This window comes from Ochotona princeps, chromosome 16, assembly GCF_030435755.1.
Source record: "Ochotona princeps isolate mOchPri1 chromosome 16, mOchPri1.hap1, whole genome shotgun sequence".
Taxonomy (NCBI): Eukaryota; Metazoa; Chordata; class Mammalia; order Lagomorpha; family Ochotonidae; genus Ochotona; species Ochotona princeps.
The window spans coordinates 53,520,397-53,533,527 of NC_080847.1; the positions used below are offsets into that span (position 1 = coordinate 53,520,397).

General features: G+C 55.4%; 1 protein-coding gene across 3 annotated transcripts in view; it reads right to left on the bottom strand.

Moving 5' to 3' along the window:
* Positions 1-790: 790 nt before the first annotated feature.
* The window catches only part of PRKD2 (protein kinase D2), a 28,315-nt gene continuing 15,974 nt past the window's right edge, over positions 791-13,131 (bottom strand). For all 3 annotated transcript variants that reach the window (XM_058675125.1, XM_058675126.1, XM_058675127.1), the window contains 9 exons: positions 12,676-12,934; positions 12,384-12,436; positions 12,213-12,285; positions 10,546-10,652; positions 9,969-10,130; positions 5,854-5,952; positions 4,894-5,161; positions 2,426-2,511; positions 791-2,191 (listed from right to left, as the gene is read on the bottom strand). In XM_058675125.1, coding sequence (XP_058531108.1) covers positions 1,985-2,191; positions 2,426-2,511; positions 4,894-5,161; positions 5,854-5,952; positions 9,969-10,130; positions 10,546-10,652; positions 12,213-12,285; positions 12,384-12,436; positions 12,676-12,934 — 1,314 coding nt within the window. In that variant the 3' untranslated portion in view covers positions 791-1,984. The remainder of the gene's footprint in view (positions 2,192-2,425; positions 2,512-4,893; positions 5,162-5,853; positions 5,953-9,968; positions 10,131-10,545; positions 10,653-12,212; positions 12,286-12,383; positions 12,437-12,675; positions 12,935-13,131) is intronic.

Consider the following 13,131-nt stretch of genomic DNA (forward strand, 5'->3'; position numbering starts at 1 on the left):
AGGGGCCTGTAGGAACCTGTCCCTGCTCCTGCCCCCAGTATCCCAAGACTGTTCTTGTAAATGGACTACACTTGTTCAAGTTTTTTTTTTAATTTAATTTAATTTAATTTTTTTTATTTAATTTATGGCAAGCCAGATATACAGAGAAGAGGAGACAGAAAGGAAGATCTTCTGTCCAATGGTTCACTCCCCAAGCGACTGCAACGGCCAGAGCTGAGCCGATCTGAAGCTAGGAGCCAGGAGCTTCTTCTGGGTCTCCCACGCAGGTGCAGGGTCCCAAGGCTTTGGGTCATCCTCGACTGCTTTCCCAGACCACAAGCAGGGAGCTGGATGGGAAGTGTGGTTGCTGGGATTAGAACCGGCGCCCATATGGGATCCTGGCGCATTCAAGGTGAGAATTTTAGCCGCTAAGGCACCACGTCGGGCCCAAGATTTTTTTATTATTATTATTAATATTATTTTGTTGGCCTGGCACGATGGCTCATTGGCTAATTCTTCCAAATTGCAGTGCTAGCATCCTATATGGGTGCCGGTTCATGTCCTGGCAGCCCCACTTCCCATCCAGCTTCCTGCTTATGGCTTGGGAAAGCAGTCAAGGATGGCCCAAAGCCTTGGGACCCTGCACCCGCGTGGGAGACCCATGAGAAGCTCCTGGCTTCAGATCAGCTCAGCTCCAGTCTTGCAGCCACTTTGGGAGTGAGCCGGTGGATGCAAGATATTTCCCTCTCTGTTTCTCCTTCTCTGTAAATCTGACTTTCCAATGAAAATAAATCTTACAAAACAGAACACCATACATTATTTTCTTAAAAAAGGGTTATTTTATTTAGTTGGAAGGCAGCCACAGAAAGGGAGAGAAAGATCATCATTACACCAGTTCACTCCCCAAATGTCTGCAGTGACCAAGGCTGAGCCGACCTGAAGCCAGGAGCTTCTCCCGGTTCTCCCCTGTGGGTAGCACTTGGCCCATCCTTCCTCGGCACATTGGCAGGAAGCTGCATCAGAAGTGGGAGTCACAGGCCAGGGCTTACCTTGTGGCCTCCTCCCCTTCTTGGATAAAGTCCTTTCCTTCTCTCCATCATGTGCGATTTTTTTTTTAAGAGAAAGACAAACTTACATAATTTACATAAAGATGGAGAACAGAGAAAGATCTGCTGATTCACTCCCCAGTGACAATGGCCCGGGCTGAGTGAATCCGAAGCCAAGAGCTTCCTCCAGGTCTCCCTCACGGGTGCAGGGTCCCAAAAGATTTGAGCCATCCTATGCTGTTTTTCCAGGCCACAAGCAGGGAGTTGGATGGGAAGTAAAGCAGCTGGGCTGAAATGAAGCCAGGAGCCAGCAGCTTCCGCCAAGTGCCCCACGTGGGTGCAGGGACCCAAGCTCTTGAGCCATTCTCTGATGTTTTCCCAGAGGCTTAGCAGGGAGCTGGACCAGAAGCAGCATAGCCGGGAGTTCAAGATGATGCCCACATGGGCTTCCAGTGTGGCAAGCAGTTTTAGCAGCTAAGCCACCATGCTGGCCCCGAGTAAAATTTTTAATTGATGATGGTTGTTATCAGGACCTATCCAGGGGTAAGTCTAGTCACTTGTCTTCTTCCAGGTCATGCCCCCACTCTCTCCTCCATTACTCCTCTTCTCCCTGGCTTTGCTCCCCCATCCAGCCCCCACGGCCTCCTATTGCATCTCTACCACAGGCTGCCTTTCGTCGCCTCTCCCCGGCCTTTCCACTCTGCCTTGCCCTGGCCTCCTGCTCAGCTCGAAGAGCTCCATCTTGGAGAACAGGCCAGCAACTCAGGAATGGGGTGCTGCCAGAGGCCGAGAAAAGTCTGTTTTAATGACCGGGGACAAAGGAGCGGCCTGGGGGTTAGGAGGAGGACGACAACCCCCACCCCCTCCTCCCAGCCCAGCCTCCCCCCACAGGTTCTCTCGCATCCTCTGAGAACAGTCTTGGACCGGACTAGGGCAGCAGCCGGTGGCGGGACATTGCCTCAAAGGACGCTGACGCGCTCGGCCAAGCCCTGCATCTCATGGTCCTGGGGCAAGCAGGCCCTGCCCAGCTCCCCAGCAGGGCACGTTCCAGGAAGAGGCTGCTCTGCCATGAACTGCTCCCAGCGCGCATCGTCGCTCTCGTGTGTGATGTACCGCTCGCCCATCTTGGTTTCCAGCTCCCGGAGGTCCAGCCACGTCTGGTACTCCTAGGCCCGAGAGAACAGGGGTTAGCTTGCCAGCTGCCCTGAAGGCAATGAGCCGATCCCGAAGCTTGTCAATGAAAGCGAAGCCACACCCCTTGCCAACTGCACAGCCAGTAGAAATATAGTTCAACCCTCTCCCCGCAGCCCAGATCACTACCTGCCAGTCAGTGAGAGCGCTAACTAGTCCCACCCCCTTCCTCCAACGCAGCCAATGACTAGCTGAGCTTCCTGCATCACCTGCAGCCACGAGTGGCTGAGAGATTTGTCCACGCTGTAGCGCTTGCGCATCTTCACCTGCAGCAGGTTGTTGATGAGGTCGATGGCTGCAGGGAAAGGAAAGAGGCGGTTGAGTCCTGCCTGTCGAGGAGCTCACTCTCCTCCAACAGGCCACCCCAGCCTGCCTGTCTGCCCTAGCCCATGGGGCGGGGACACACCTCAGCAGTGCCAGCCACCCATTTCTTTAAGATTTGTTTTACTTTTATTGGAAAGTCAGACATACAGAGAAGAGGAGACAGAGAGGAAAATCTTTAGTCTGATGATTCACTCCCCAAGCAGCCAGAACAACTGCCAGAGCTGAGCCGATCCGAAGCCAGAAGCCTGGAGCCTCTGCTGGGTCCCCCACATGGGTGCAGGGTCCCTAGACTTTGGGCCGTCCTTGACTGCTTTTCCAGGCCACAAGCAGAGAGTTGGCTGGGAAGTGGAGCAGCCAGGATTAGAACTGGCACCCATATGGCATCCCAGAGCATGCAAGGCGAGGACTTTTGCCACTAAGTTACCATGATGGGTCCCAGCCACCCATTTCACCCATTTTGTCATTAATAAACCAAGGTGTTTCTTCCCATTGTGCAGGTGCACACGAGTGCCTGTTTTTTTGTGTTTTGTTGTTGTTGTTGTTTTGTTTTACAAGTTCTACATCCTGGCTCCCACTTCCAGGTCACTGACAGCCCCTACTGGATAACTGACAGTAGAGCAAGGGTGGCCCACATGCTTGGATCCCTGCAGCCACGCGGGAGACCTAGATGCAGCTCTGGGCTCATGGCTTCAGCCTGGCAAAGCGGTGGCCCTTGTGGTCGTCCAGGGAGTGAACCAGCAGCTGGAAGATCCCTCTCTTTGTGTCTCTCCCTATCCCTCTGTATCACTTTCAAAATAAAGAATTCTACAGCTCCAGACACAATAAACAACTCTTTAGATGCACACACAGCCCTGCCCTGAATGTCCGGAGCTCTCAGCTTTGGCTCTGCCCTGCAAAGACTTGGTGAATGTGCTAATGGAATTGAGCAAGCGCTTTGTGTCTCACACACACACACACACACACACATTTTTAATTAACACGCACTTTTTTTTTTAAGGAGAAAAGAAATGTGTTTTAAGTGGGAACCTGATGGATCTCCCTGGTCCGTGCAGATCCAACGATCTGTGTATCCACAAAACCAACAGTGAGAGGAACCAGGGCCTCCGCAACGCCTCCTGGTTTTAGCCAGGCCCAGCCCTGCCTGGCTGTCTTGCGCATTTGGGGACCAAACCAGCTGATGGAAGATCTGTCTCCCCCATCCTGACCCACCAATTTACCTTTCAAATCATTTAAGCCTGCGCACTGATCCACAGTGTGGATGCCATGTGGTTTCCTGAATACTTTGAAGCTGGCCAAATTGGCAAACGCTGACTTTGTGGCTAGAGAGACTGTGGGTGTACACCAGTGCCGGGCTAGGGTTCACACCTGAGGCTCCTCCGGCTTGTCCATCCACACACTAAGTCACCTTGGCACTTCCGCCCCACCCTGCTACATGAGGTCACAGCCCTCTAGAGCCCCTCCCGCTACCCCTCTTCATGCACCGGCATTCTCCTCTCGCCCAACTCAAGGCTTCCTCAAGCCCTGACCCTCTCAGCCTCTGCCCTTGACAGGCAGGGTCTGGTCAGCCCCTCAGGCTTGGAACCACCAACAGGCCTGCCCCTTCAGTGGCCCCGCCCCACTGCGAGGCTCCACCCAGGCCCTGGGATGTGTGGTCCCGCCCCCTTTGAGGCCCCTCCCCTAGCAGTGGCATGCAGGATCCACCCCTCTAACACAGGTCTCTCCAGGCCCTAACCCTATCATCCGGAACAAGGACCTGCCCCTGTTACGGCCCCGCCCCCACTAAACCCCACCCCTCCAGTAGGCCCCACCTCTCATGACCCCGCCATAGGACCGTCCCCAACCAAGCCCCGCCCCAACTAGGCCCCGCCCCTGGCTAGGCTCACCCCCTCACAAACAGCTCGACCTCATCCTTTAGTGCCCCGCCCATATGCTAGGCCCTGCCCCTCGCTGGGCCCACCCCTCATGTCCCGCCCATCTGATAAGGTCCCGCTCCTGACTAGGCCTCCTCTGATGCCACACCCCTCACACCCTGCTCCCACTAGGCCCCTCACAGCCCCCTCACTCAGCCCCGCCCCCACTCAGCCCCGCCCCATCACAGACCCCGCCCCTCACTAGGCCCATCCTCTCATGCCCCAGCCCTCACAGCCCGCCCCTCATAGTCCACCCACTCAGGCCCCGCCCCTCGCTCGGCCCCGCCCCTCATAGTCCGCCCTCTCGGGCCCCGCCCCTCTCAGGCCCACCCTCTCATGCCCCAGCCCTCACAGCCCGCCCCATGCTCGGCCCCGCCCTCTCGGCCCCCGCCCCTCTCAGGCCCCGCCCACGTCGCCCTCCCCCCGGCGGCCTGCTCACTCACCGCCAGCCGAGATGCAGCTCCAGGGACTGGCCGGGTACATGAAGGCGGCGTTCTGGATCTGGTCGTTGATGTCCTCGTCCTCATTGAAGGGGAACGTGCCGCTGAGGCTGACGTACATGATCACACCCACCGACCACATGTCCAGCGAGCGGTTGTAGCCCTGGTTGAGCAGCACCTCGGGCGCCAGGTAGGCGGGCGTGCCCACCACCGAGCGCCGGAACGACTTCTCGCCGATGATGCGCGCGAAGCCGAAGTCACACAGCTTGACCTGCGGGCGCAGCCGGTGCTCGGTCAGGCCGCTGCCGCACCCCGAGCAGGGCACAGCCAGGCTGTGTGGCCCCGAGTGAGGGACTCCCTGCTCCAGGCCTCGGATTCCTCCCAGGATGCGCACCTGCAATGGCACCTCGGCCAGCCCGTGCTGCTCTCTCCAGGGGCGCAGGGGAGACCCCAGTCCCTCCCCCGCATTGTGGTTGCAGGGGTTGGTGACTTCAGGCCAAGCAGCTAACTCCAGGACTGTTTTGTCATCCTACTGGAGAGCCATGTCGCCGACTTTTGGTTTTCTTTGCTACTTCTCCCTTAACTGTCCCTAACTTAAAGCCGCGCGTGGCCACCCCAAATAGACTACATTTCCCAGCCTCCCCAGCACCCAGTGACAGCCATGGCCAATGGGGTGTGACAGAGAATGCTGCCTGCATCCTTCCAGGACCTTCCTTCTCTACCCTAGAAGGCAGACACGGTGAGTGGTGAGCCGGGTGGCGCTAAGGCAGGAAGCCCAAGACATCGGCTGCGTAGCCGCAACACCACCATGGCACCACCTTTGGACCCCAGAATGCTCATGGACCCCCATGTCCGAGGCTAACCTTGCCCCTTGACAAATACAGTCTCCACCCCTTGCACCCCCTCCCCAACAGCTACCGAGGTTGTCTGGGGGTCCCCAAAGCCGGCGCAGCCCTGACTGACCTGTGGAAATGGGTCCGCTGACGCCAGCAGCACGTTTTCCGGTTTCAGGTCACAGTGGACGATGTTCTTGAAGTGCAGATGTCTCAGCGCCACCAGAATCTGTGGGGACAGGGAGATGGGCCTGGGGAGGGAGGCAGAGGAGCCCCGCCCCGGATGCGCCCTGCCCTGTTCCACTTTTCATCCAGCTCCCTGCTAGAGCAGAGGAGGAGGGCCCAGTCCTTGGGTCCCTGCACCCACATGGGAGACCTGGATGGAGCTGCTGGCTCCTGGCTCTGGTCTAGTCCAGCTCCCAGCAGCTGGGGCCATTTTAGCTGGAGCTAACTGGACCAAAGATCTCTGCTTTTTGAATTAATACTCTAAAAAAAAGTTCATGGAAAAATGGAAACAATGGCCGTTTAGAGGTGATGAGGGTGCTGGTTCAGACACCCACATGCCACACGGGAATGCCTGGATCCGACGCCCAGCTCCTGCCAGCCCGGCTGGGGGAGGTGATGGTGAGGGCTCAGGTCACAAGCATCACTCAGCCACGGAGGAGTTGTGCAGCAAGTTTCTGGCTCTATCCGGGCTCTGGCAGTTGAACATGGGAGGGAAGGGCTCCATACCCCTGCCTCTTTCAAAAAAAAAGTTGAAACCCACTTAGATTTGTTTCATTATACACAATTTGCGAACTTATCTGGAGACCCTCCTGGACACAGATTTCAGCTTCTTGTGCAGCAAGAGAGATGCTTCCGGGCCTGGTGTGGTAGCCTAGTGGCTAAAGTCCTTGCCTTGAACACGCTGGGATCCCATATGGGTGCTGGTTCTAATCCTGGCAGTTCCACCTCCCATCCAGCTCCCTGCTTGTGGCCTGGGAAAGCAGTCGAGGATGGCCCAAAGCCTTGGGACCCTGTACCCACATGGGAGACCTGCAGTAGGTTCCTGGCTCCTGGCTTCAAATTGGCACAGCACCGGCCATTGCATTCACTTGGGGAATGAATCATTGGACGGAAGATCTTCCTCTCTGTCTCTCCTCCTCTCTGTATATCTGATTTTTCAATAAAAATAAATAAATCTTTTTTAAAAAAAGAGAATGAGAGATGTCCTTGGATTCTATTTTCCATGCATTGTCTAGTGTTCCCCAGCAACACTGTCCCCAGCTCTCCTGTTGGCCGCTTTGGTCAGACACAGCCAACGGAGCTGAACCCAAGACATGACCTCCTAGGAACTCAGTTTCCTCACTGGCAAAATGGGCTGATGACAAAACCTACCTCAGAGGCTGCTGGCGAGGTACAAACATCCATAGGGCAAAAAGGCTTATTAGCACAGGAGGTGGAGGAGACGCAGGTAAGAACCAGAAAGCAGAGATCTACAGAGAGAGAGAGAGAGAGAGACGGAGAGACAGCAGGTGGAAAGGCAGGAAGAGAAGCGGCAAAGAGAAACCACTCGTTCTGAAGAGCCTCAACCCCCACCCTGCCTGAGGTCAGCCAAGCCCCACTCGGCGACTGTCCTGTGCCCACCCCCGAGCCAGCCTGCCTGACGAGGATCCACAGCGGGGCAAGGAAGAAGGCCCCAGGCCAGGGCAGAGGAAATAGCACGGGGGCCTTTGTGGCCCACAGAGACCATCCCCCAGAAAAAAGGGAGGAACGTGCCCCATGGATATGAAACCCAGGATTCGCAAAACGGAACATGTACCATCACAGGGGGAAAAGCCACAAGCAAAATGTAGAGGCAACTCCATACTAGGGTAGGCGAGGCTCTGAAGTCCCTCATCTACAAAGAGCTCTCACAGTTCAATAAAAAAAAAAAGCCAGTGTCATGTTAAAGTAGTTGGTGACACTGTCAGCCCATGTGAGTGAGGTTCTAGCCCTGGCTGTGGCACTTCTAATCCAGCTCCTTGTTAATGTGCCTGGGAGGGCAGCAGGGGCCCAATGACGTGGGTTCCTGGACCCAAGTGGAGTTGCAGGATCCCGGCTTTGGATTATTATACAACACTGAATTACACAGCACTCTGATCACATTAAGTGCTATAAATTATCCAGACATGATTTTATATTTACATTTACATTTATGCTGGGGGCCCGGGGTGGTAGCCTAGTGGCTAAAGTCGTTGCTTTGCATGTACTGGCTGCTCCACTTCCCATCCAGGCTTGGGACCCTGCACCCGTGTGGGAGACCCGAAAGAAGCTCCTGGCTCCTGGCTTCGGATCAGCCCAGCTCTGGCCATCGTGGCCATTTGAGGAATGAACCAGCAGATGAAAGATCATTCTATCTCTCCTTTTCTCTGTAAATCTGACTTCCTAATAAAAATGAAATCTTTAAAAATAAAAGAATGCTGGGTGGTGGGCTGCCTTGGGGGGTGATGCTTCATACCCTCCCTCGGATGCTGCACATGTTGAAGTGCTTGGGTGTGAGTCCTGCTTCTGCTGTAGGCTCCAGGAGGCTCGGTCCTTGGGTCCCTGCTACCCACATGGGAGAACGGCTCCTGGCTTCCGCCTGGCCCAGCACTGGCCCAGCCCTGGCTGCCGTGGGCATTTGGGAAGAGAAGCAGCAGAGGGAAGAACTGTGTCTCTGCTTTCCAAAGAAATAAGTAAACCCAACTTGGGAAGCAAAGTACCCAGGAGGATGCATGTAGGTTTTATGCAAACACTAAGATATTTTACCTAAAGGACCTGGTGAGTCACAAAAATAAAATAAAAAAAAAAAATCCCCAGGTGGGGAGGGGAAGGGGCCTGGCAGGAATCCCCCAGTCACATCCCCCAGTCACACCACGAGAATCTGTATAGAGCATAAACTGGGGGCTGGTGCTGTGGCATAGCACATTAGGCCACCAGAACCAGTGCCAGCATCCCACACGGACACCTGTTCAAGTCCCAGCTGCTCTGATCCAGGTCCCTGCTAATGAAACAATGGAAGATGATTCAAGTGCTTGGGTCCCTGCGCCATGTGGCAGAGCTGGGTCCCTGTGCCACGTGGCAGAGCTGGGTCCCTGCACCACGTGGCAGAGCTGGGTCCCTGTGCCACGTGGCAGAGCTGGGTCCCTGCGCCACGCGGTAGAGCAGGGTCCCTGCGCCATGTGGTAGATGTGGAAGAAGTTCATGGCTTCACACTGGTCCAGCTCTTCCTGTGTGGCCATTTCACAAGGGAACTAGCAGACGGGAGATCTTTCCCTTTGCCTCTCTCTCTCTTTGTAACTACTTTTCAAATAAAAACATCTTATTAAAAACAAACAAACAAACAAACAAAAGAAAAAACACACACACACAAAGTGGGGCAAGGCGGACACCCTAGGTGCAGTTCCCATAGGCTGTGTGACCCTGGGCAAGTGACCTGACATCTCTGGGCCTCACTCTCCTCCACCACGACAGGGGAGTGACAGAGGTCGGGGTGCTGGCCTAAGAGTGCTCAGTGAATGCCAGTGGCCGTGTCGCAAGCTCCCCGATTCTCCTACCCAGGCCCCACAGTCAGCCCTGCGCACTCAGGGTGGGCACGGTCTGGGACCAGCGTCTTGGTCACTGCTGGGTCCCCACTCCTGCCAGCACAGGGCTGGATGCAGAGTGGGGCTGCCAGGCAAGTGTTCCCTGAATGACTGAATGAATGAATAAACAAGAAAGAAAAACACTTTCTCTTCTTTTTTTTGTTTGCATGAGTGAAGTCAGGCCCCAAGGAGCCGGACTCCTCCGTCACATCTTATTCTCTTTGTAACAACAAGAACACAGTAGCCATTCCTATTCTATTCTTTCTTTGATCATTATTCTATTTTCGGTTTTATTAGCACTCTTTCTTTTTAACTTATTCCCTTCACTATGTTCTCCTATTATCCCCATTATTACTACTCTAGTGTTGTGATTTTTATTATCTGCTTCACGCATGCCCAACTGCTGTCTGCCAGCCTAGACAGGCACCTAAGGGTGTTTCTAAGGGTGACCCAAGGGCATAGTTTCTGGGGAGGCAGGGCAGCCTGTGGGCGGGGCTTCCTGGACAGGCAGGGCAGCCTGTGGGCGGGGCTTTCTGGAATGCAGTGCAGCCTGTGGGCGGGGCTTCCTGGACAGGCAGGGCAGCCTGTGGGCGGGGGGGCTTCAAGGATGGGCGAAGCTTTCCACGGACAGGTTTCAGGGGAGCAGCAGCTGCAGGCTTACCTGGGTGATGAGGAACTTGGTAAGGCGCTCGGGCAGCCGGCCCTTCTCGCTGGACAGGATCATCTCCAGCATGTCCCCGTGCAGCTTCTCCATCACCACGAACACCTTTTCGGGTGTCTCAAACATGCACTCCAGGTTCACGATGCCGGGGTGCCGCAGGCTCTGTGGAGGGATGAGCTGGGTCAAGGTCGAGTGGACTCCCATGGACACAGCTGGCCTTAGGAAGGGACACACTGCTTGGGATGTCCACAGCTCCCTCCCTCTCGGTGCTGGGTGGTGCTGGGGGAGTGGGGGAGGCAGAAGAATCTCACCCTATCCTACAGGCCGGTGGGGAACTTTGAAACATGGAGAAATTGTGAAGGTGGGAGGGAGAGAGGGGAGCTTGGGGAAATGGGAAGGGTCCTTGTACGTCTGTGTCCGTTAAATCATGCCTGGCACCCTGTCCTGGCCTTACCCGTGTTCTCCCATTCAATTTGCCCGCTCAGCCCACCTGGAAGCCTGCTTCCCCCAGCCTGGAAGCAGCAGAAAGGGAGGGTTTTCCCCAGCAGGGCAGAACTGGCCAGCGCCGGGCGGTTACCTGTAGTATGGCCACCTCGTTCCGCAGCTGGCTCTCCTGCTTGGTGGGGAAGCGCAGCTTGTCAATGACCTTCACTGCCACATCACGGCTTGTCTTGCGGTGCTTTCCTGGGAAGAGGATGGGCAGGAGTAAGAGTGCCTGACCTCGGCAGGAGAGGTCAGGAGAGGCCCCTCCTGCTAAGGAGACACATCCAGAGCTGACCAGAGGTGAGCTAAACCCCTCAGGAAGACACAGGAGATGGGCCTAAGCCTAACAGAGGCAGGAAGGAAAAGCAGGAATCAACAGAGAAACTGGATTTCTAATTCAGGGCCAATGCTGTGGCCTAACAGATAATACTCTGCCTGCGGCACCAGCATCCCATACGGCCAAGGTTCTAATCTTGGCTGCTACACTTTGCTTTTTTTTTTTTTAAAGATACATTAATTTTTTATTACAAAGTCAGATATACAGAAAGGAGGAGAGACAGACAGGAAGATCATCCGTCCGATGATTCACTTCCCACGTGAATGCAACAGCGGGTGCTGCGCCGATCCGAAGCCAGGAACCAGGAACCTCTTCTGGGTCTCCCATGTGCGTGCAGGGTCCCAAAGCCTTGGACCATCCTCAACTGCTTTCCAAGGCCACAAGCAGGGAGATGGATGGGAAGTGGAGCTGCCGGGATTAGAACCAGCGCCCACTTGGGATCCCGGTGCGTTAAAGGGGAGGACTTTAGCCACTAGGCCACGCTGCCGGCCCGGCTGCTACACTTTGACTCAGCTCCCTGTTTGTGGCCTGGAAAAGCAGTGGAGAATGGTCCAAAGCTTTGGGACCCTGCATCCACATGGGAAAACTGGAAGAAGTTTCTTCTGGATTTGGATTGGTTCAGTTCCAGTCCTTGCAGCCATCTGGGGAGTGAACCAGCGGCTGGAAGATCTTTCTGTCTCTCTGTATATCTCTTTCTCTCTGTCTCTTTCTGTAAATCTGGCTTTCCAATAAAGACTTTCCAATGAAAATTGTTTTTTCAGATTTCTTTATTTTCATTGCAAAGTCAAATATACAGAGAGGAGAGACAGAGAGAAAGATCTTCTATCCACTGATTCACTCTCCAGGTGGCTGCAACAGCCAGAGCTGAACTGATCTGGAGCCAGGAGCCAGGAGCCTACTCCAGGTCTCCCACGCGGGTGCAGGGTCTCAAGGCTTTGGGTCGTCCTTGACTGCTTTTCCAGGCCACAGGCAGGGAGCTGGATGGAAGCAGGGCTGCTGGGATTAGAACTGGCGTCCATATGGGATTCCAGTGAATGCAAGGTGAGGACTTTAGCCTCTAGGCTTTCGTGCCAAGCTCAAAAATAAATGAATTTTAAGAAAAAAAAATTGCAATCCAGGCCAATCTAGGATCTAGCACTGTTGTTAAAAGGCAGAATTTAGTCTCCCCATCCATCAGAAGCTAGCTGTAGCTCTGTGGCCAATCACAGTGCAGAATTTACTCCCATTATCCAATCAGAATGGAAGATCTAGCTGCTAACAATGACAAGAGGAGAATCCACTGGGAAGCCATATGGGACCCAATGCAGGTACTCGTACCTAAGTCAGTGCAACAGGAGGTGAGCTCACGGCCACCAACGAGGAAGAAAGGCTTGGAGCCAAGCCAGGGCTCGGTCCCTCCTCTGAGTGGACATAGGTGTCCTTACCTCCATAGACCACGCCAAACTGCCCGGAGCCCAGTACTTCATCTGGGAAGATCTGGTAGACCGTGGCGATGTCCTGTGGGGAGGAGACACAGATGACAGTGGAGTCAGGGACAGGGGCCGATGGACAGGACAGCCGGGCACGTTGTTGGGGAAGCAGGCCGGGAGGCTTACCACGTTCTCTTGGATCTGGCTGTTGGACACAGAGATGCTCAGAGAGGCTTGTCCTGGGACAAGGAGAGACATGGGAGGGGGGGCAGCTCAGGGTTACTCACCCCCTCCTCGAGCAGCCTCCAGAGCCAGACCACCCATGTCTCAGACAAGGAGCCTGAGGCCCCTTATCAGGTCATGGAGACTGGAACCCAGGCCACATTCTCTGTGCTCTGCTGGCTGCCAACTTGCCGCTGGCTCGTGCCTTCCACAGGGCCCTACTCTAGCCCCCACTGGAACCGTGTGCAGGACTTACTGTGGGGTGTGTGGCCTGGCGCACTGGCTGCGTCCTGGAGGATGACAGGCATCAGGGCCTGGCGGATGGCCGTCTCCCAGCCCCGAGCCGACTCAGCACCCTGCCCGTGGGGGCCCCCGGGGGCCCCGCCCGGTGTCTCGCCCACAAAGTAGGTGGCATTGGCTGTGATGATTTCGAAGCAGTGCGGGTTGGTCCCCGGGGGCACGAGGCTGAAGTTCTGGGCGGGCTCCACCGTGAGGATCTCGGACAGTGGGATCTCCTGGTGGGGGATGGGAGTGGCGTGGTGAGGGCGCAAGGCAGAACTGGGAGCCAGCTGGCAAGGAGACGAGGGGGGAGCACCAGTGTTTGCAGGCCCCAGCAGGTGCACAGTAGGTGTTTGATGGAGGAAATGAGGCCATGCAGGGCTCATGGACCACAAAGCACAGCCATGGTCACAAGGAAGACACGGCACGGCAG